Consider the following 24,288-nt stretch of genomic DNA (forward strand, 5'->3'; position numbering starts at 1 on the left):
TGGATATGGCAGTGGAGATATGCTCCCTGCATTTGAGGTGACCTTGTCTCGCTTATTCATGATTATTATTAAGAGAAATGCTGGCTGTCAGACATGATCAGCATAAATCAAAGGCAACTTCTTTAAGAGAAGCCATAAAACTCCTCAAAGGAAATTCCTAGCTCGATGGCTGGATTTTACAGTTACTGGAGATGTTGGGAACTGCAGGGGAGGCAAGCAGTCATCTGTTAGTGGAGGTTGCTTTCAAATTTGGAAAACTTCAATTCTTTTGTTATCTCCTTAGTGAAAACAAACTAGAAATATATTACTAGGAAGAAAACCTTGAGCTCTTTGAGTGCTTTGTAGTGCAAGTGGAGAAACCAACCATCCCGATAGTTCACCTTTCCAGTCCCATTCCTGGAGATCCGTGCTGGTGGACAGTGAGCAGAATTGGGCTTTTCCTATGGGCATGGTGCAGTGGGAAGGCTGAGCTAGAAAAGCAGGAGACTTGGGGTCTTGGGCTGTGTGACATTTACGGAATAACTATACTCTCTAGGCTTCAGTTTTTTCATGTAAAAGCAAAATGAAGGGGTTGGTAGAGAACGAACCACCATGGTCTCTCTATGCTCACATTGTATAAGATGATGCAAATAACATAAAGAATATTGGTGATAATATGACTTCCTTTCCATAAGATGATGCATAGTCAATGGGATTTATTTTTAAGCTGTTAAACACTGATCTGACCTCTTCTGTGCTGTTAGAGCTTGGTGATAGGAAAGTCGCAAGTGTGTTTGGGAAGGGGCAGGCAGCATAGAAAACCAATCCACTGTGAGAAGTATGTAATCTCATTGGATAGCAAGGACAAAGAACATGAAACAGAGAACAGTGAACCAGGAACCAAGATGTGTTGCCAAGTGCTGAGTAAGGAAGTGAGGGCTAAGGGGAGGAAATGTTTAGACAAAGATGGCCCAAAGCAGTTAAAGAAGGCTATAGGGAAACACTGGGATTGAGCCAGGCCTTGAAGGATGCTGGGACAAAGGGCATTGTCAGCTGAGATGCTTGGGGCAGTAAGAGAATGGTTTATGGACAACAGAGTGGGATTAACTCAACAAGGGTAATATTCTTAATGGATGTGATGATAAACAGAAAACGTAAGCCCAGATCAAGTTATTCCTTGAACATCTGGCAACTATGATAAGAATTATTGCAGCTGGCAATGGGGAGTCATTTATAAGTTCTTGGTTGAGAGTGTCATAAGGTGACAGAAGCTGTGGGTTGCTTTCTGTTGATGGATTTTCATCTGTCCCTCCACTGTTCCTTGCCAGCCGCCCTGTGATAGGTGCATGGACATGTAGGTGTAACTGTTAGGCATGAAGTAGAGTTATGATAGCCAGTCCAGGTAGGGAGCAAATGTTCAACCTGTCCATAGGTTAGCAACTGAAGATCAGTTGCTAAAAGTATATGAATCAGTGATGGGCAGTGTATGGTGTGGCTGCATCAGCGGGGCCCCACCTGAGGCCCCAGCTTCCCACTGATAGCTCACTTATATCACCCATCGTGTGGTCCCTCCCTGACTCTCTCTTCTTCCTCAAGTTCCTGACACTTGACCCACACCTGGTGTGTTACCCTCTTGGCTTCTTTCTTTCTCCCCACTTGTGTCTCAGGCTGTCTGGGGAAATATGAAAATTAGGTTAGGTCTGAGTGAAGTTCATTTCCACTGCAGCAAACCCCAGTGTGGTATGACCCTGCATCCAGAAAGCCCAGGAGAGAAGCCAGCCAGGGAGCATGTTGGTTCCGAGATGCACCCAGGGCTTGACCTGCCTGGCAGGAGCTTCTCTGAGGCCTGTTCAGCACTTGACTCAGCCTGCCAAGTCCCGGGCGCTGGGCTGGTGCAGGTTACCATGAATCAGGTAGACCCCGTTGATTGATTCATTGGTTGGCTGGCTGGCTGGTATTGTGGTCCTACAAGTTAGCTGAGTTCTTTTCTATGTACTTCTGATTGCTTGCCCTGCTGGTGACCCATGTTTTAAACACTGAACCTAACCTCTTATTTTCTTTCCCACTCTAAGCACCAAACACTGTCCCTTCCCTTTTCTGGGAGCTGAGTAAACATTACTGACTGATGGGTTCAGTTTACAGATCTTCTGCACCAGAATCTGTGACTGGTTACTCCTCCAAGGGCCTAGAGCACCGTGCTTCACTCTGTCCCCTCCCTGTGGCCCATTCAGTTCTCAGGTGCAATCTTATTTTGTTTTAATGAATTTCAGGAAACACAGTGGTCTCTAGCTTAATGGAAACAGGGCTATGGCAAGTGGCTTGCTAGCTAATTTAAGATTTCTAGAGTGTTTCTAAGAGACGTCATCTAGAAACATGAGAAAGGGTTCCAAATAAGACAGGCTTTTAGACAATAAGTTGGGAAAACATAGAAATCTGGCTCCCTAAGATACTGAGGAAGCTCCTTAGAGTGCAGTGTAGGCGGAGGTGGGTGCAGGACTGAGTGAGCATGTGAGGGGTCTGGGCTCTGCCCAGAGGACAGGTCCATGGCTGGCCATCTCCCCATCTCCTCTGCAGCCTGGGACAAGCTCACTCATCAGTTCGAGCCCTACAGCTGCCCATGCAGCCACGTCTGCATCCATCTGGGAGGCCTGGGGGGCTGGCTGGCTCTCGCTGGTCAGTAAATCCACGCTCACTGATCTTTCCGCTCCCCCTCCTCATCACTGATGCCTGAGCAGCCTTTCAGCATCAGTGCTTTCTGATTTTTGACTCACTGTCTTTCTAATGATGGTTCCCTGGGTCTGAATGAAGATGGAGGGTGATGGCAGGAAAGCTGACATGGCGGGTTCTCTGTGGGTGGCTGGGGTGGGCATCTGTGTGTCCCCCAAGGCTGTTGTGGGCCTCGGCATTTGGAATGCCTGTGTTTTCTGACACTTGACCTAAGAAGCAGCATCTTCAGATTCAGTGTGGACACTTTTATTGGCACTCAGTGATAGTAAAAATGGAAAGCCTGACATCAGACTCCTCGCTGGGGTCATCGGCGCTGTGGAGACTAGGATGCGATGGGCCATGACAGGTTTGGGGGCCCTTCCAAATGCATGCACCTGGCAGCCAAGCCTGGAGTGGCTGGGGGAGCAGGGGTTTCAGGTCAAATTGGGGCCATTTCATGCAGCAAAACTGTTGGCACTTATCAACTTTAGTGTTTTGAGTTTTTTTTTTTTTTTTTAACACTTGACATCTCCATGTCCATACAGAGTGCTGGTCTGATGAACAGGGAGTGATAGAGAAGAAATCCTTCTGATGACCCACTGGCATCAGGGGGGAGGTTGGTTCAGGATGAGTGATCCCAAACCAGACAGCTGCATCTGACAGGCCCCACACCACTATCGCCTGACTAAGGTGCTTCCCCACAGCTTCTTTCAGTGGATGCTTCCCCGACCTTCCAGGAGCCTTGAACAGAGTGGTCACTGGGCTCAGTGGAGAGCAGGAAGCATCTTCTTGAGAGCATGCTGAAAATCTAAGAACTCATATCTCTGTGGGGACACAGATCAAAGCCCTGTGGTCAATTCTTTCCAAGTGATGATATGGCATTTCGGCACCGTCGTTTCCTGTGCTGTTTCCAGCAGAGTGAGGGCACCATCTCTCCCTCTTAAATTTCCTTCATAGCATTAAACTCCATTTCCTCTGGTCTGACCACATTCCCCTGGCCCCTGTCCTTAATTTTCCCCATCACACCCCAAGTAAGACTCCCAGTGTACCTCTGGAGGAGACCTGAGGGGCAGGGAGGCCCCTCAATAGTGGGTGCAAGTTCTGGATGATGTCAGTTCATTCGTCAACCTGATTTACCAGTGACCAAGTTCAGAACAAACCTCTCTCCATAATTTTCCAGGCAGCCTGTCTATCACATCTAATCCCTTGAATCTATTTCTCACTTCCACTGTATAATCGTAAGGGATTTGATCTAGGTCATACCTGAATGGTCTAGTGGTTTTCCCTACTTTCTTCAAGTCTGAATTTGGCAATAAGGAGTTCATGATCTGAGCCACAGTCAGCTCCCAGTCTTGTTTTTACTGACTGTATAGAGCTTCTCTATCTTCAGCTACAAAGAATATAATCAATCTGATTTCAGTATTGACCATCTGGTGATGTCCATGTGTAGAGTCTTCTCTTGTGTTGTTGGAAGAGGGTGTTTGCTATGACCAGTGCATTCTCTTGGCAAAACTCTATTAGCCTTTGCCCTGCTCCATTCTGTACTCCAAGGCCAAATTTGCCTTGACTTAGTTTTCTGGGTGTGACTCAGAAAACTAAGATTGTGGCATCTGGTCCCATCACTTTATGGCAAATAGATGGGAAAATAGTGGAAACAGTGACAGACTTTATTTTTGGAGGGCTCCAAAATCAGGGCAGATTGTGATTGCAGTAATGAAGTTAAAAAAAACGCTCGCTCCTTGAAAGAAAAGTTATGACCAACCTAGACAACTTATTAAAAAAGCAGAGACATTGTCAATAAAGGTTCATCTAGTAAAAGCTATGGTTTTTCCAGTGGTCATGTATGGGTGTGAGAGTTGGACCATAAAGAAAGCTGAGCGCTGAAGAATTGATGCTTTTGAACTGTGGTGTTGGAGAAGACTCTTGAGAGTCCCTTGGACAGCAAGGAGATCCAAGCAATCAATTCTAAAGGAGATCAATTTTGAATATTCATTGGAAGGACTGATGCTGAAGCTGAAACTCCAGTACTTTGGCCACCTGAGGCAAAGAACTGACTCATATGAAAAGACCCTGATGCTGGGAAAGATTGAAGGTGGGAGGAGAAGGGGACAACAGAGGATGAGATGGTTGGATGGTATCACCAACTCAGTGGACATGAGTTTGAGTAAACTCCAGGAGTTGGTGTTGGACAAGGAGGTCTGGCATGCTGCCACGGGGTCGCAAGTCAGACATGACTGAGCAACTGAACTGAACTGAAGTTCAGCACTGAGAAAATCCAAGATTGCCAATCACTACACACAGGAGAAGCCCTTAGACTGCAATTCACCTGACGCTGGGCACTCACTTCTCACCCTGGCAGCAGTTGATTGACATGGTGAGGAAGTTGAGAAGATTGCAAAAAAGCATGGAAAAAAGATAACAGGAATTAACCTTCAGAATATCTCTACCAGGCTATTATATCCCTGTAAAATGTCATTCTCCTTTCAGGCTTCTTTACTTTTCTCTCACCAATCAGAGTGATCTCTGCTCCCATCTCATGGGGTGCCCTGGAGAGATGAGGAGGCTAGTAGAGAGTGACCCTAATACCTGATATTTTTCCCATCTGTGGTAAGGAGACTCCTTGGTGTTCCCCAATGGACCCCTGCCTCCTGGCCTCACCCTTGATTCATCCCCTCCCATACTCTACTAGGGTTGGTCTCTGTGTCCAATTGAATAAGGTAGATGAAAGTGATGGTTATGTCACTTTCAAGATTAGATTGTGAAAGATACTGGAGCTGCTCTTTCTTGCTCTGGGTAGACCAGCTGCCATGCCATAAACAGCCCTGTGCAGAGGCCCACCAGGCAATGCACTGAAACTCCTGCCAAGAGCCACGACATGAGCTTAGAAGTGGATGCTCCAGCCACAGTCAAACCTTCAGATGACGGCAGCCCCATCTCGTGAGCTGAAAACTTGACTGCAGATCATGAGAGACCCTGAGCCAAAACTACCTGCTCCATCAGCCTCTCCCAGATCCCTGCTTCATAGGAACGTGTGAGAGAACCAACATTTGTTATTTTCACCTGCTGGGTTTAGGGTAATTGGTCACACAGTGATAGATAAGTGATACACCATCCATCCCATGAGCCTCCTCAGTTCCTCCCCTTTTTCTTGCATAAACAGATTCTTAGAGTCATCCCAGAAATGTCTGGACCCATGCACCCAGTGAGATGGGTGCACTGAGATGCCCATATAGCTTCCCAGATGGTGCTAGTGGTAAAGAATCCACCTGCAGTATAGGAGCCACAGGAGACATGGGCTCAAACCCAGGGTCAGGAAGATCCCCTGGAGGAGAGCATGGCAACCTACTCCAGTATTCTTATCTGGAGAATCCCCATGGACAGAGGTGCTTGGCAGACTATGGTCCATAGGGCCGCAAAGAGTTGGGCACAACTGAGGCGACTTAGCACTTGCAGCATGCACCACCTCCCTAGGGGCTGAGTATACGTTATCCAGCTGAGAACATAGGGCTTACCAGGAGTCCCATCACAAGTGTTTGCAGTCTGAGGAATGAGGGCCAAGCCTTCACCTGAAGGATGCTCAGACTCTCCTTGTCTCTGAGAGCTGAACATCTTCCCACTGATGCTCGGTGTTCTTTGGCCTCCATGCATGTCCTGCAGCAGCCATGTCTCACTGGCACTGAGCCCCAAAGGCAGAATTGCTTGCTCTGAGTCAGCTGGCATGATCAGACCAATTGAAAAAAAAACCCAAACTACCGGCTGGTTCCTTTCCATTGTAAGGGAGATAGATATTCACTTCCGTGGTTGACATCTTCAGTGGTTGACACTTCCTAGTTTCATAAGTTAGTGTGTGTATGCATGTGTGTTTGCACATGCATCCATACCCAAGACAAAGATATGGCCCCCCAAAATGAGATTTGATATGAAACCAAGGGAGCCTGGAGGACAGAGTATGCTCTGTAGGGAAAGTTAAGGTTGTGGTTAGAGTCCCTCGTTGTCTCCTGCAGGAAAGACCGCTCACCCGCACTCTGAACAGGCACACACTGCCCTGAGTGCTGTGCCACCAACGCTGCCACCGCCTGGAGCTGCAGGTAGCGGCTTTTCACATTCCTACCTCCCTACATTGGTGAGAAGGTTGTCCTGTGCCTCGGCCCCCTGCTTCTATTTCAAAGAGTTCTGGCTCTTTTTCTCTCTGAGCTTGTGGTATTTTAAGCTTTCCTTAACAGTCACTGGATCTCTTGAAGTTGGAGAAAATTACAGTGTCTTTCTCTTTGGAAGGGTCATCACGTCACACAGGCCACACTGGCCCAGCATGCAACAAGCAGAACCAACTGGAATCAGGGAGGAAGATGGAGGGAGGGTGGGGGAGAGAGGGCACTCACTCCTCCAGAGTTCCCCAAACACCACAAGGATGGTGCTATAAGGACCAGCGCTTCCCCCAACAGCAGCCCACTGCCCAATACAGCCCATCTCCTGGGGCCTCCAGAAAAGCCTCAGTGCTTTGTATCCTTCATATTCTCAGGGCTACCATATTATGGTGTGTATGTTTTCTTGCCCTCCTTCACTCTCACTCAAATCTGACTTTAATGAGATCCATTCTGATAGCTCAGGGAGTAAAGAATCTACCTACAATGCCAGGATACCTGGGTTCGATCCCTGGGCTGGGAAGATCCGCTGGAGAAGGGACTGGCAACCCAATCCAGTATTCTTGCCTGAAGAATTCCATGGACAGAGGAGCCCGGTGGGCTACAGTTCATGGGGTCGCAGAGAGTCGGACATGACTGAGTGACTGGGCACAGACACACATTCTATCTCAAAGCAGAATCAGCTCAGACTGTGTGTGCAGCTAGCCAAGGCTTCCCGCAGACTCCATTGTCTTCCCTCAGATGCAGGAGGGACCACATATCCATTCTGAGTTAAATTAGATCAGGCTCCCTTCAGCTTCAAACAAGATGGTGTCATGTTTCCCGACCATCCTTCTTCCAGGAGAAAGCAAGCTTCCTAAAGTCTGGTCCTGGCAAAAGAAGGTGCCAGGTGAGTGTGTGCCTCAGGAGATGCAACTGTTTGAGGCTGCACCAGGCTTCGCTTCCAGGAGGTCAGGCCTGCAGCCTCCTACTGGGAGAGGGGCCAGAGCTAGGGGGACAAACCTTGTAGTCATCCAAAGCAGGAAGCTAGATCCACTTCAGATGTGGGTGAAAAGATTAGACCCCATTCTCAGAAGCCAGGCCATGGTTTCACTCACTCATGCCATCAGTAACCAAAAAAAAGTGGTGCTTGGTGCATTGGGGCCCCCCATCCTGACAGTCCTTTAGTGATTGCTTTTTATAATCCTCTAGAGACCTGCCTCTTAGGGCTCAAATCTGCATGGTATGTGTTGGGCTGCACCCCACAGGCCTGCAAACCTTGTAGTTGGCCCAGATCGAAGAAAGAGCTGAGAAACATCAATAGTTTAGGGACAGGGGATCTTACACAAAGAGTCCTGGAGTTACACCCCACCTTGTGCAGCAGGCAGGACACGGCAGCAGTTTTCGCTCTTCAGGGAAGAAGGCTACCATTTATAGGCACAATTGATGTCAGGTGGTCTCATTGGTTACCAGGGATTGATTAAGCCCTAGAATTAAGAGGATTGGATAGTCATGTGAATGAAGCCAGGACTGGTTAAACAGGGGATGCGTAGAAAGCAAGAGAACAGCCATCTTAAGTGGCATAACGGTGCACCTCACCCCTACATATTCTGCTTGACCCTTACAATATTGGTCCACCCCTCTTCCCAGATATCTCTGGGGTCCCAGATATCGAGGGGCACTGCAAACAAATACCACAAACGCAATACAGACACCAGCAGCTAAAGAGTATCAAGAATCCAAGAGATGGGCAAACTTTGGAGCCAGATGCTTATTGGGTCAATTTTTTAAGAAGGTCCACAAGGATGACAGTGGCTTCTTGCTGTAGACCCAGCAATAAAACTCATTTCACAGGGAGGCCACCATTGGTTTCCCAGTTCACAAACAGATTCCCTCCACTCAGACTCGGGGTAAAATATACGATGTTTAACGAACACGATACAGGTAAGATCGTAACCATGAAGCAGAATACAGGCAGTGACAGCATCCTGAGATATCACCATCCATGCCTGTGGTCTTCATCCTGGTCTGCAGTACCACTCCACCTGTCCATCCTCAGTCACCACAACCTACTCTGGGCCAAGTTCTGTGGTGTTTAATCATAACCCATCTTTGGGAAGATCATTTATTATCTGATTTTTTTATTTTGGTGGAGAATGTGGGCAATGAGTTTTTTAAAATAAGAGACTTTGGGCAAGTTATTGAAGTCTTTTTTACCTTTCTGTGAGAATTAGATTAGATACTAGACTTGTCTATGACAGAAAACCCAAGAACAATATAAGATTGATTTCTCATGTAAAAGTCTGGTGTAGGGGGTTTTTAGGGCAATGAAAATACTCCATGTGATATTATCATGGATGTTATATGTCCATGCTGAGGGTGTAGCCAGAGTGGCTCTCAGTTCTAGTGTCCTGCAGCCTGTGTGTTTTAAGGGGGAAGACCACAGGTGGGGAGGTGGGGGCTTCTGAACTTGTGGAGACAAGGCAAGTGCCAGTGAAAGGGAGTGGATGCTGAGGTGGTAGGAACTCGGGAGCATTTCAAACACAGCTCTCCCGCAGGTGGGGGTGGGGGGGCTGTCACGCCCCCACCCCTCGCCTTAAAAAAAATGTTCAAAAGAAATTCAAAACTATTAACTGTGGACTTAATTCCCTACCTAGGTTCCCAGAGACGGAGGCTCATCCCGGCGCTGTCCCTTGACACCCCCTCCCCCGTGAGAAAACCCACCAATAGCGCGGGGGTTCGCTGGGTGGACGGCCCCTTGCGCAGCACCCAGAGGGGCCTCGGGGAACCTTTTGAGATTAAAGTCTATGAAATCGACGACGTGGAGCGGCTGCAGCGGCGCCGAGGGGGCAGCAGCAAGGTGAGCGTCCCCCACCCCACACCCCCGCAGGTCCCCTTGTCGCCCCCCCCCCACGCCCCCCAGGGAGCAGTGCTTGAGACGGGGCGGAGGCCCCGGAGACCCCCAGGGGCTTCCGCGCGGGGGGGAGGCGAGGGCTCCTGCCGGCAGCCAGGCCTGTGCACCCAGCTCCTCGGGAGAGCCGCCTGTTTCTCCACCTGGAGACGTGGAAGGTTCACAGACCGGGAGAGCTGGTGGGCTCTCTGGGCCTTTCTGGCTCCAGCTTGGGACGCCAACCGCCTTCTAAATTTGGGATAAACTTGTGATAGCTCTGTCCTGTGTGTGTGCGTCAGAGCTGAGCCCCCTGCGCCCTCCTTGCACAGACTATAAGCGAAGTATTCCTTTCCAGAAGAGGTTGCGTGGGCTGGATTGGAGCTGAAGGTCCCCGTTTCCTCCCCTCTTCTCATCTGTGTCCTAGGAGGTCATGTGTTTTAACGCAAAACTGAAAATTCTGGAGCATCGCCAGCAGAGAATCGCGGAGGTCCGAGCCAAGTACGAATGGCTGATGAAGGAGCTGGAGACGACCAAGCAGTATCTGATGCTAGACCCTAACAAGTGGCTCAGTGAATGTAAGGCCCATCACTATGACTCCCGGGTTCACCCACTAAACAGACCAGGCCGAGGGACACAGACGCTGTCTGAACCCCACCCCTGCCCATCGTCTACAGACAGCTTCCCTGAGCTCGATCCCACTCTCCTGGGAGCAGATGGGGAGCAGGGGCAGTGGGGTGGTGACCATTGCTCTTGCCAGATTATTTCTTGTGTGTCTCAGTCCAGACCACCTGAAAATGAGATATTTTTTTCTTCCTCTGCATGTGGTGGACGATCACCCAGACGTGAAGGCTATATTACAAATCTGCTCCCAGGCCACAAAATCACATTGCATATCTAGCCTGAAATAGACAAGAATTTATAGAGCTCTTAATAGGGTAGAATGTGCAATCCTAGAAAAGCCTCACAAAGAACCCAGAAAGCAAAAAAAGAAAGAAAAAAAACCCTACATTTTTGAGTGAAAAGAATAACATTTGCAGTGTTATTTCCATTTAATAGAAAGCCCAGGATGACACCGACCATCTAGTAACAATTCAGAACAATTTTGCTCTCTTTGAAAGATGGATTCAATTGTCTCTTATTTATTTGTTCCTAACCATTCCATTTACCACAAAATAAAGCTCAGATCTAGTCCCAATTGTTTCAATGATATGTGGCCCAATGCCGGATAACTTAGCCTCTGGAATAAAATGTGTTACTTCCACTAGAATTCCTTTCCCTCCTTTCCTTTCCCGAACTCACCAGCTTTTCCCTGTGCCTCCCTCTCTTCACAACTGACCCCTAAAGGTCACAGCACCTCTTCCCAGCATTCCCAGGTCAGTGCAGGGAGCATGACAGGCCGAGACTGGAGCTGAGGTTTAAGAAAAATACTGGGTGAAATGATCCTGAGCAAAGAGGAAAGGACAGAATTTGCCAGCCTCCTAGCTGTGCCTGCCACTTTCACAGCATGTCTTCAGGTGGCTTCCTTTCCATAACGATGCAGTAATAACATCACCCTTGAGTACCTCATCGGTTCATGTGCGGATCAAACAAACCAATAGGAGGACAGGACACTGGGGCCAGTTATCATGATGCATCTTATCATGTTGCATTATACCATGTGTGGTGTCAGCCACAGTCATGCAAAACTGCTCTGGGTGTGGCTGTGAGACCTCGGGTAAGACGCTTAACCTCTCTGAGCCTTGATTTCCTTAACCATCAGATGGGAAACATAATGGTTTGCCCATCTCATAGAGTTGTTGGGAGAGTGAATGAGCTACTGTCGGTCGAGTGCTACTTACACGGCCTGCCTGTGATGAAAGCTCAGTATCTAGTAGTAATTAGTGTTTGTATTATCAGAGTTAATGAAAATAGCCGTTCTCAAAGGGCTGAGGAATTTGATTTCCTCAGTGCCTGGTTGCCTGATGCACCGGGGCGGGGGAACCTCGTAAGAAATCCTGACAGAGACACGAACTCCTGCTCTCCAGGGTATTTCCCTCTAAGCCATAATGGGGCAGACAAGACACAAACAAGGACATTAGCTGAAGTCTGGCCATGGCATAAACATGGAGCCTAATGCTGGTCTCTCCCACCTGTACACACCCTTTTCCTTCTTCCATGAATCCTCTGGCACTTCAGAATCCCAGGGGCACCCATTCAGCAGCTCCTCTTCTTCCTTTTTTATCCTTTCATTAACATTTTTGAGAGCTGTTTATGCCTGAGGCAGCCTTGACAATTGTCTTCATCTTACAAAGTCACACTTTTCCCAGGAAGTGAGCTGCTTAAACATTGGTAGAAATGTAGATGCTTCCAGGACACAATTGCTTCCTTCTTGCCTTTGTTCATATCAGGAATAGTGATTTTTTTTTTTTTTTATGCTGAGAAAGGTAATGAACAGAAGGCCACATGAAAGGAGAAGCACAGAGATTGGCCCTTCAAGATGAATTAAAATCAAGAATGACCAAAAAAAAAAAAAAATCAATGAGGCTGTATGCTGACTATTCCCTGGATAATAGGCAGGGTGTTGGCATAGAAATATATGTGCTGGGATCCTTTTTTTTTTTTTTTTCAAATTTCCTAATTCTGATGCCACTTTCAAGGTGATCCAATAACATAGCCTGATGTGGCTATGGTGTGGGGAGGGTTTTTTTACTTTAGACTGGTATTCAGGAGCCTCCACCTTATTCTGAGCCCCTGTCCTTATTAACTATGTAACCCTGAACAGGACACATCCCTTCTCTGAGCTCTGTTAACTCCCCTACAAAAGAAGTTAGCCCTGATTTCCACCCCAGATTTTCTGATAGCTCATTACAGTTCTCAAACCACACATTCACATTCATCGTTTCTATTTGGTTCTGCTCTCCATAGCAACTCTAGTTAGGAAAGTAGGCAGACTAGGGATGACTCGCATGTCTTTTAAGGACCCTGTGCCAGCAAAGGTTAGGTGTGGTCTTCTTGGGAGTCAAGTGCAGGTCTCCTGCCTTGGATTCCAAGGTCACCCCACTGCCCTGGCTGCTGTCCACGCCTGTCCTTCCCATGCTGGACACTCCGCAGCAGCTCACCACCCTACCCGTCACAGCTGGACCAACTAGTGGCCAGTGGCGCAGGAGAGGTGGCCTCAGATAATTGCCCTTGAGGAACTGAAGGAAATAGACTTTTAACTCTGTGCAGGTCTGAACTTTAGGGACAGAATCTGGGTCCTAAATCTTGCTTGTCTTCTGAGCAAAGAATTGTAATTATTATTATTTTTCATCAAAGTATAGTTGATTTACAATGTGCTAATTTCTGCAGTATAGCAAGATAATTCAGTTGCATGCACACACACACATATATATATACATTTATATAAATATATATATACATTTTAATGTTTTTTCCATATGGCTTATCACAAGATATTGAATAGAATTCCCTGTGCTATACAGTAGGATCTTGCTGTTTATTCATCCTATATATAATACTTTGTATCTGCTAATCCCAAACTCCCAGTTCCCTCCCTCACCGCCCTGCCCCTTAGCAAATACAAGTCTGTTCTTTGTGAGTCTAAGAATCTAGTTACTAACATGTGCTTGCATGCTAAGTTGTTCAACTCTTTGCGACCCTATGGACAGTAAGTAGCCTGTTCGGTGCCTCTGTCCATGGGGATTCTCCAGGCAAGAATGCTGTAGTGTGTTGCCATGCCCACCTCCACCAGATCTTCCCCACCCAGGGATTGAACCCTCATCTCTAATGTCTCCTGCATTGCAGGTGGGCTCTTTACCACCGAGGAACCGCAGGGTTCAGATCCCTGGATGGGGAAGATCCCCTGGAGAAGGAACCGGCAACCCACTTCAGTATTCTTGCCTGGAAAATTCCATGGACAGAGAAGCCTGGAGTAGCAAAAAGTCGGATAAGACTGAAGCAACTTAGCACACACAGAGAGCCTCAATTAAATGTCGGGGATCTAGTGTTATCATTAGAACGGAGGGCCCCAGTACAGTTGCAAGTAGCAAAGGGGTCTATTCCCGACTTGAGAGCTGCAGAGGGTCGAGGGCATGGCGGTGCCAAGACCTCCAGGCGCAGGCGCAGCAGCCTTGGGGCCGAGCCGTCGGGTCATCCTTCCCTGCAGGCGGCGCATCCCCATGGGGCTTCTCCTTCTTTGCAGTTGACTTGGAGCAGGTTCTGGAGCTGGATTCCCTGGAGTACCTGGAAGCGCTGGAGTGCGTGACGGAGCGCCTGGAGAGCCGCGTCAATTTCTGCAAGGCGCACCTCATGATGATCACCTGCTTCGACATCACCTCCCGGCGCCGCTGACGGGAGCCGCCCCCCGGCCGGCCCTCGCTCCCGAGCCGCGGGCAGCTGCGCTGGGCCGGCCCTTAGGGCCGGCGCCGCTCAGAGACCACAGAAGGAGGACGAAGGTTGGAGGCAAGTCTGGAGTGAGCGTGGAGCGGAAGGCGAGTTTTTCTTTTGTTTTCTGTAGGGACGGTGCAGACACCAGACACGCAGGAGAGGAGCGAATGATGGGAAGCCCAAGGGACGTGGAAGCCCCCGTGAGACTGAAAAAGCACTTTGAGGAACTTTGAAGAACTTGTTTGTACATAAGAACTGCTGGCAAAAGAGACCTCCCTCTTCTCCTGGTTTGTGAGAAAAGGGGAGAGTGGACGTGGGATTGTTGTGGAAAGCTAAAACAAAACAACAGGTTTCCCCGAATGACTGATTAAGTGCCTTGCAAATCTTTGTTATTATCCAAACGTTTATGTTCATACTTTCTTGTGTACAGATGGTGCTAGTCAAGATGAAAACAACAACATGAACAAAAAAGAAAAACACATTTTTGCAATGTATTTACAGCTCGTTTTCTCTTGGTGTTTTAGCCTATTTCTGACTTGCTATTTCTAAGTAAGTTGTGTTTGTAGCGCTCTTTCCTAATCAGTATTGCATATGAATAAATGTTAACTGTCTGCTATGGTTCTGCTGGGAAGGCCACTCAAACAAAAGCTAGAGACTTCTGGGCCCAAGCCAGTGTGTTTCCAGGGACGGCTGGAACTGCAGGTGATGCTCATTGCCACCTCCCACCAGTGGCAGGGTCAGAGGGCAGACTTGGAGGTTGATTATGGAGCAGGTGCATGTGAGCTAGAGAGAAATGGGTGCGTCTTCAGGGAGAAAGGAGCCTCTATGACCCTGGCCCTCCTTACCCTTTGAGTGGGATGTTTGTGCCGAATAATTTTCCCTCCAAGTCCTGAGTCACGTCAGTTCAATTCAGTTACTCAGTCATATCTGACTTTTTACATGTACTGAGGCACGTAAGACTGGTTCCTTTACCCATGAAGCTGGGGTCCTCAGCAACATTTTTCATATTCATTTTTATTCCAAAGATTCTGGATCTAAAGAACACCTGAACCAGTTCAACAGAGCCATATTTTTTTGTTCCCCAGCTTTGCAGATTTATTAGAGCATAGGATTTTTCCCAGTCTGGAGACCTTCTTGGACTTGTAGATGCTCAGAGACCGAAGTAGTATTGGTCTAGAACAAGGAGGGATTGGGGGGGGGGGGGGGGTTACACAACTTTTCTATTGTCCAGAGTGCTGTTTAATGCAAGAAGTTCCAGTTCTTTTGAACCAAAGCCTCCATCCCAAGAAAGGACCAGGTCTGTCTGCTCAACCTTGACACCTGAAGGCAGAGAAAGGTTTCTGGTCATACATCACATAACTGTGGGGCCCAGGGTTTCAATGCATATGGGTATACAAGGCTTGACCCCAGGAACTTTGGACTTTATTCTCAAATTGAGATCTTCATCTCTGCCACAATTCCCTTAGGGATTAGTATACCCATTTTAGTGATGGAAACCCAAAGCATAGAGTGCTCCAGGGATTATCTAATAACAGCTGTGCAGCAGCAGGGTGTTTACCTACCTTCCAGTAAGGGCCTTCTCCCAGGCCCCTCTAGCCAGGCCATTGATAGAGGTGCCCAGGATTTTCCAGAGTACTGTTCTTTTTGACCTCAAATGCAGCATAACTTCATGAATTTATTTCCAGGCGAGGCAGTCCTGGCTAACTGACGCCTCGGCCCCAACTGCTCCCCAAGGAAAAAGAAAATTGCATTTTTTTGTCAACGCTCCTTTGTACACATGCAGCCCAGCATAGCTGGCTAAACAACTGGCAAAGCTCAGCTGAACTCAGTAAGTGGGAATCGAAGTCTTGTGAGCTTCATAGTGCAGCCCTTTACTGGTCAGAATAGGGCACAGACAACCCCCTAGACTAGGAGCCAGCTTCTCTCTGGCTTTATGTTCAATTCAAACTCACTCCTATGGCATCGTGTACACAGAAGCTGTGCTCCATCTGATAGCCAACACGGGCTAAAATATAGTGAAATGCTGCTGCAGAATGGATGATCTCCCCCTCCAGTTTAACAAGTCACCTTGGGAGAGGCAGGCCTCCCCCACCCTAAGCCCATTCTGCAGGGCAGCCCCATGGTTCTGGGGCTGGGTATGCTCTCGTCTCTGCACTTCCGTAAATGAATTTGTTAAAGAGCAGCCTAATGGAAGTGTCTGGACCCCAAGAGATGTCAATCTGTTGAATTTGTTTGGGTTTTCCACTCGGCATCCCTTTGGTTGCTGGCTTGAAATACACCATTTCATGGAAAGCCTTTGACTGAAGGACTGTCAAAGGTATCTTTCTCTTTGTTGGAAACATACACACTTGATTAGTAATCAATGTCCTTAGCTTTTGCCCTGGCCGTGTCTTCCCCACAGGTTACTTCACTGAGCTGAGTTCCTTAACAGGCCATCAAGGGGCCCTTGTGCCTTTCCTGGAATGAGACTAAGAATAAACACCTACAGGAATTTCAAGTCTTGATCAGTGAAATCTTTCCTAGAGGTAATGGCCTTCAGTTTGCATCCTGCCTAAACCTTCTTTATATGTAACAATTTTGTGAGATAGCAAAGGGTTGAATAAAACCAAGAGCTCTCTTGCCAAGTCAGATTGGGCTCTTAAAATGCCACACCACTGAACTTCTCACAGAATGCTCGCTGTTAGCCATGGTGTAGGAGAACAACTTGGCATGGAGGTTGTTCATTCTGACTTTTTCCTTTTTTTTTCTTTTCTGACCTAAGTCAGCTACAAACAACATACCCAGTGTTTATGAACTCTGTGAAGAAATCATGAATTTCATGCTATTGAGTGTTCCTGGTTCTATCAGTTGATTGTACAGCTGATCAGCTGTCATGAAGCAGTTCTAGTACCTGAAGAACAGCTTCATTCAACGACCGAATGTGAAATGGTCCAGGTCCCCTTGTGGTTTTGATGACAGTTAACTAGGAAGGCAAAGAGAATGTCAAAGAACCCATTATTCCATTTTATTACCCACAAATGAAAGGCCCAGAAAAATATTTACTTGAAATTAACATTTAGAAGCCTTCTTTGTCTGAAGCCGTCTTCCCTCTCCAAAGTTGAGCTCAGTGTGAGGTGGAAGCATTAGCACAAAACTCAGAGCCCAAGAGGGGAATAGTGACGTTGTTCTCTAGGAGTAAATCCATAGTGCATCTCATGATGGTGTTTCATGTTTGCTTTATCCTGGGCTTTCAAGCCCCACCTGAGAGCTGGAAACTTTGATCTTCTCATCCTTGAATTCCCCTCTACATCATGGGGAAGCTGTCACTAACTTTCATCTCTTCCAGACTTGAAATTGAAACACCCCATCTGTTGTTTTCTCTGCAGTTGCTATTCTGAAGTTGGGGAGTTTGAGATGTGGAGGCAGAGGTTGGTCCTGTGTTGACTCAGGTGGGGTGCATACGAGAGATCCCAAACCGGGGAGAGAAGAAAGCTGCGATAAAACACTATGCAGCCCAGAGTGGGGAATGCAGCAGGCAGGAATCTGGCCATTTGTCATAAATTAGCCTTAAACTTGAAGTCTGTGTTCCTGGAAGGTGGCAGTGACTTCATTGTAGCCACAGAAACTATCCAGGGCTGTGGTTCAAATAGTCTGACACATACATATGTAGCTTGTACTGGTCCTCAGATTTCTGTTCATTTTGAGCAAGAGACCGTTTATGGGCTTCAGGTGCTGATCATGACGTTTGGTTACCGTCAGCCTTTATCACAGGTGTTACTATTCAAAAGCAGCTGTCTGACTGGGATGGATTTCTTGGGATGGAGGTAGAACTTGCAGGAGCCTGGGCTCCTGTTAAGCTCTCTCTCCACACAGTGGTCTGTGTCATTGGCCACTGCTGATGCGTAATCAAGGCTCCCGCCACGAATAACAGTGTGATGAATGTGTCTAAATTCCCTATTCCATAAAGGGTTTGGGCCGTCACAGACATTACTAAAGATGAGTTATTTCAAAATGGAAACCAGAAGAATTCATGAATTTACTCATTGTGCTTTTCCTGCTGGACTATTAGCCCCACTCGTAGAGCATATATTAAAAGGTTTCCTCACTTTTAAAGGCAATGTATTTTTTTTTCATTTATTTTTATTAGTTGGAGGCTAATTTCTTTACAGTATTGTAGTGGGTTTTGTCATACATTGACAGGCAATGTATTTTAAGCCCTGAAACCATGCCTGTAAGAAACATGTTGAAAGCCCTGTTCTTGATGAGTTGATGCTGGATAAACCATCCATTGGCACTGGTCCTGGGGCCTGATTGCTGCCCCCACCCAGGCAATACTGCCCATCTTCCCTCATAGAGGATGTTCTTCAGCACTGCCACCCTGAGGCATGACTGCCTAAGGGAGGCCAGTGCAGCCCACTTTTCTGTGTGCCCAATGAAGCAAACCTGACACTCAGTGTCACTGACAACTGCCAGCAAATGGTCTCAGTTTTTTGGGGGGTGGGAGGGTTAGTGGGAGGACAAGGTGGTAGAATATAGTGTTCCTTTGGATTCTAACCTCTCTTTTTCTTCCTCCAGCAAAGATCTGTCACATTTCTGGGTAAAAACTCGCAAATTATGTCACTTAGCAATCTTCCTGAAAAAATACATACCTGTTCCAAACTGTTCATCATTTCCAGATAAAAGCATCATTCTAATCCAGGAGAGGCTCATCATCTCAAAAAAAAAAAAACAAACTTTTTTTGCAAAATTTTAGAAGCTACTTATCACATCCCTAGACAAACACATTCTGCTTTTGGGTGGCCCCACTCAGAGCCAGAGATGATGTCATAATATCAGAGACACAGTGGTGCTTGAGGTGATATCAAGTCTTCAGTGCATATAATTAATATTCTCTAAATGCATTTCCCAGCATCTGTGTGTGTATTAGGGTGAGTCCTGAAGTGTGGGCCCATGTACATCTATTTTATATAGATAGAGAAATTACCTTCAAAACGAAAGAGGCTCACTGTTTTATTCCCCATACTGCTCACCAACACCCCACATTGTTATATTCACTTTATGAAGAAGTTACAATTTATTTGTAAACTCGGGCTGTTGTTTTGTAGCATTGCTCATGTTTTATATTATTTATACATCATGGTTGGAAATGCTATTCAAGTGCTATGTATCAAAGTGTAAGTTTGGTGGATCTGCCTATGGCTATTTGTTCACCTCTCTCTAGAAAACTCCATTAACAGAGACACAGGTACAAGGAAGGAAAGAGAAATCAATCAGAACAGGGACTAGGCTCCAATCCTCAAAGTACAGGACTTAGTTCAAAATGTAGTTTGTTTCTATAGCAAGTAAGTAGCTGAAAGAGAAAAGATGCTTTCCCTTTGAACATGATGATAATGGACTTGGAAAGCAGCCTCCACGGGCCTTAGTGAGAGAGGATCCAGCCTCTTCGTGCTGGTCCCACACGAAATTTCTGAAAAGTGCAGACAGTATTAGGTTCCCACATTTCCCTGAGAAACCTCAGCACCCCCGGTGTTCCTGAAGGGGGTTTGGAAAAGGAACCCGAAATTCCTTACCTTGGAGATACCTTGGAGAGAGAGATATATATATATATAGTACATGTTCTTTTCTGGAGAAACCAAAGCACTTTAGTGAGTCTTAAAACCCATAATACTTAAGGCATCTTGTCCCCTCCCTGGATCCCCGAGAGGCTGGGAGGGACTGGGGGGTCAGTAGTCTCATTTGAGAGGCAGCTAAACCTAGGAGGAAAAAGCCTTGAGCTTGGGGTAAGGAAGCCGGTCTCCAGGTCTGGTTTCCTCGCTCGCTATGCAACCTTGGGCAAGTCGCTTCACTTTGCTGGGCCTGTGGCTCGCCGATGGAAGATCGGGGGTTATATTAGCTGCCCTTCTGGGATAGTGTAAAGAGAAAGGTATGGGAAGTGCTTTGAAGAGATGAAAGCTCTGTATTGGAGCTGGGGGTAATCATTTTAGATGAAGAAACTGAAGTCAATAGCCAACGACTGGCCCAAGTTCACAGAGTAGTTTTATAGCAGAACCGGGATCTGAGTCCGGCCTCTTGGACTCTGCCCACACGGTGCTGTTGTACCAGGTGTGTGATATGTGGGCACCCACCACACCGAGGGACTGACGTGGTGTGTGTGCACGGGGTTGCGTACGGATGCATGTGTACAGAAGGTATGTGACATGGTGGAAGAACATAGGACAGAAAACCTGAGTTCGAACTCCAGTTTTGACCATAGTCCTATGGCCTTGGATATATTACCCAACTTTTCTGGAACACAGTTTTCTAGTCTGTAAAATGAAGACAGTGTGCTAAATGATCTTTGTGGTTCCTTCAGCTCTAGTCATGTATGTATGTGTATATAAATATGCTAATCTGTAGAAATGGGCCAGTTTGAAGATTGGAGACAAGACCTGCCCAAGTGCATTTATTGTGTCAGAAACAGCGAATTCATAAACAAATTCATAAAATCTTTTTTTAAATCAATGGTGGTATTTAATGTCATTGTGTTAAGTTCACTATTTGGATAAAAGATTGGTGCCATTTAAAAAATGAAGTTCTTAGCTTACAAGTGTTTGCTGTTAAAAACTTTTAATAAAATTTGTTAAAAGTCAGAAATTCAACTATTCTGTACTTGGGTAGGTCCCAGCAGCCTATTCGCAAACAGGCTGTTTTTGTGTATGGGCCTTCACATAGCGATAAAAGAGTTAACTGTTGGCTTGATCTTGATAAAATGTGAGCAGGCTACCTGGAGAACAGTCTGGAAATGAAAGTTCTCAAAAACTGGTGACATGATTTCATTAAGCTGTGTGCCATTTCCAGTGTGAAGACATTGTTTGCTGGCTAACGATCTCTGACTTTTTGTGGCATATGAGGTGTAAAATGTTGTCGAAAAAGAATCTGGTGTTTAAAAAGAATCAACCTATGGTGGCATTAAATGTTCACTTTTCTCCTACTCAGAGTCATGAATTCCTCTCTCCAGTTTATCCTTCTGAACAGAGGAGGGAACAATTCAAGGTCCAGGGCAAGGGCATCTCACTAGAGCAACACCTTGGCCAAGGACTTCTTCCCAGGCCTCAGGGCCTTCCTAGGATGAGGCCTGTCTCCTCTCACTATGGGGCTGGCCCCCAACAAGTCAGAAGCTCAGGCAGGGGTGGGTGGATGTGGGGCTGAGTCCTGCGTCCCTGAAAGTCCACAGGTTGGTGATCACACATGAAACGTGTCAAGAAGTTAGGTGTTGATGTGGTGATGGCTTTGTTGGCTTAGGGGCTCCCTCTCAGTCCAGTGCCTCTGGGGCTGGTACAGAATAGAGGCCTTGACAGTCATGAAGATTGCTTGGGCCTGGATACATAGCCCCTTGTCACAACTGTGCTGGTCTCACCTGTAACTGGGTATACTCAGGTAAGAAAGCAGGAACGGGTCAGAAACTAGAAGAAGGCCTCTTAGGTGTCCCCCATCCTCAAGAACAGTCTGGTGCCTTCCACTGAAGGTATTCCTCTGGGCAGCATGAGACACTTCTCAATGGTGGTACCTCATTCATCCAATGAATGAGTGCTCCGTAGTCTGAGAGAGAGGGCAGCAACCACTCCTAGCAAATCACACTCATTGTTCCTGTCATGGCATGCTCTGAATTCATGTCTCCTCTACTGAGCCAGCCTGGACACACACAGCTCCCATCCACCCCCTACTCTTGTCTCATGGGCTCACTTTGGGCCACTGTAGCAGAAGTCATAAGTTCTTAAGAAGCCTGGAGCCATAAGAGTTTTCTAGACAAAATGCCTTCAATAGAAGAGCTGGTCAGCCAGAGCTGACCTAGCCCTGGCCATCCCCTGGGAGTGGAGAGACCATAAAGACAGCACCTAGAGCTGCTTCTAACCCCTCGCTCTTCCCCCAAGGGAGGACTACCAAATATGTGATCTTACTTGTTGTTTAGTCACTAAGTCAGGTCCAACTCTTTCATGACCCCATGGACCATAGCCCGCCAGGCTCCTCTGTCCATGGAATTTCCCAGGCAAGGATACTAGAGTGGGTTGCCATTTCCTACTCCAGGGGATCTTCCCAAAACCCAGAGATTGAACCTGCCATCTCCGGCATTGGCAGGTGGATTCTTTACCACTGAGCCACCAGGGAAGTCCATGATCTTACTTGGATTTGTCTCCTAAACCATTAAGCTCTCCAAATTGCTATTAACATAACTGTTATGTTTTTCATCCTTTCCATCCTGTCTTTTGGTCTCAGGGAGGACATAATGACTCTATCACGGGACCGTGGCACACTCCTGCAGACACGGGGACTGGAAGGACATAAAAACCAAAGCAAGGTGACACCACCTTCCAGCAGGAGCAGACCAGGCCGTTCCTACATCTGCGTGGAGAATATGCTGCCCTGTCTCACTTAGGGCCCCCTGCAATGTCTGACCTTCCCGTTGAAGGTTTTGTTTCCAGAAAACCTTTGTAAACATATAGAGCACTTGAATGTAAACACATTGGCCTGTCAGCGGCCAGTGCACCCAGCACCAATGGGTGTCTCTTGTTCTGCAATATCCCCAGGGTCTAGAACAGAGTCTTGAATGTGGTACTCAAACAATACTAGTTGAATGCATGAGTGAATGAATGAAAGGATCACCTTTGGAAGAAGAAGAGGGAACAGAAAAATCCTGGACAGAAGTGTGTGGAAATGTTAGACTTCTTTAACAAAAGAACCAAAGGTATGCAAACGCCCCTTTGGGCATGAAGTCCGTAATTACAATCGGCACCAGGCCCGCACCAGGCAAACTGGAGCCCTTGCTTACCAGGCACACAGCCTTCATTTCCCCACCACTGAGCCGTCTTGGCCTTCAGGCTTCCTAGAGATAGAAGAGAAGCATTCAAGCACATAGATGCCTTCTTGCCATTTACAAAGTAACCATGGAACAAATCTTCAGTGAGTGCTTGCTTTGTCTCAGACTCTGCTGGGGCTGAAAACAAAATAGACTCCAGCCTCCAAGAACTCAGTAAGTTGGCAACACCAGCTGGCAAACAGAAATCCCATTATAAACAGGCAAACACAGTTCCCCTCAAGGTAGGGTGACGGTTTCTCCTGCCAACCCCCACTACATGCCCCTTTTCATCTATTTGGAGCCTTGGGCCAGACCTCACCTCCAAAAGAATCTTCTTGGGCCCAAGATTGGGAGGACAAGGAGGGGGCAAGGAGGGAGAGAAGAAAAGTAGGACACCCTGCAAGTCACCTTATTTCTGCTATGGAAGTTCACTCCCCTTGGGGTCCCAGGCTGGCCCAGCCCTAAACCTGTCTGCTGAGGCTTGTTATCCTCAGGGCTGCTCAGCTGAGTCCTCCAGCATTTGTTCGGAAGCCTTCTCCCTGCACTTACCAAGAGTCTGAAAAGAATCCAGGAGGCTGAGGGTTTTAGGAGTGAGGGGTAGGTTGTACCCCCAAGCCAACATGGCCTCTCCATCTGGGCAAGTGACCTGGAGGTCACCCGAGAAGTTGCTCTGGGAGCTCCCAGCTTCTGTGCTGGGTAAATAGTGTGTTGTCCACTTATTTTTTGAGTTGCTTCCCTGGTGGCTCAGATGGTAAAGAATCTGCTTGCAGTACCAGAGACCTGGGTTCAATACCTGGGTCAGGAAGATCCCCTGGAGAAGGAAATGGCAACCCAGTCCAGTATTCTTGCCTGGAAAATTCCATGGATGGAGGAGCCTGGCAGGCTACAGTTCATGGGGTCACAAAGAATCCAACATGACTGAGCGACTTCACTCTCTCTCTCCCACTTATTTTTTTTTTGTAATTGTTAAATTGCCCTCCATCTATCCATCTTTGGGCACCTTCCTTCCATAGCAGTCCCAGGTCCAGATGTATATGTTACATCGTCTTGTGTGTGCTCAGAAAAAAAACTCAAAGGTTTTCCGCCAAACCAGAGCTCCATCCACAAACCCCAAGTTCCCTGAAGAGCCAGCAAGAAAAAGGCTTTAAAAAAAAAAAAAACTAGGATTTTGAAAAGCTGGAAATAGAAAATAAATATTATCTTTAATCTCACTTCAGAGAACCACTGTGATAATAGACACACAAAAACACCTGTACAAATACTGGATAATCGTAGACTTAACCCTTTTTCAAAATTTGCTTTCCTCCCCCATAATAGTCTTACCCTGTAGCTCAAACAGTAAAGAATCTGCCTGTGATGTAGGAGACCTGGGTTCAATCCCTGGGTCGGGAAGATCCTCTGGAGAAGGGAATGGC

At 47.1% G+C, this 24,288-nt stretch overlaps 1 protein-coding gene across 1 annotated transcript in view; it reads left to right on the top strand.

Moving 5' to 3' along the window:
• The window catches only part of KIF26B (kinesin family member 26B), a 505,242-nt gene extending 484,232 nt beyond the window's left edge, over nt 1-21,010 (top strand). The window contains 3 exon segments of the mRNA XM_020915263.2: nt 9,464-9,666; nt 10,121-10,271; nt 13,877-21,010. Of these exon segments, the coding sequence (XP_020770922.2) occupies nt 9,464-9,666; nt 10,121-10,271; nt 13,877-14,025 (503 nt within the window). The 3' untranslated portion in view covers nt 14,026-21,010.
• The last annotated feature ends 3,278 nt before the right edge of the window (nt 21,011-24,288 follow it).

This window comes from Odocoileus virginianus, chromosome 11 (assembly GCF_023699985.2).
Source record: "Odocoileus virginianus isolate 20LAN1187 ecotype Illinois chromosome 11, Ovbor_1.2, whole genome shotgun sequence".
NCBI classification, from domain to species: Eukaryota; Metazoa; Chordata; class Mammalia; order Artiodactyla; family Cervidae; genus Odocoileus; species Odocoileus virginianus.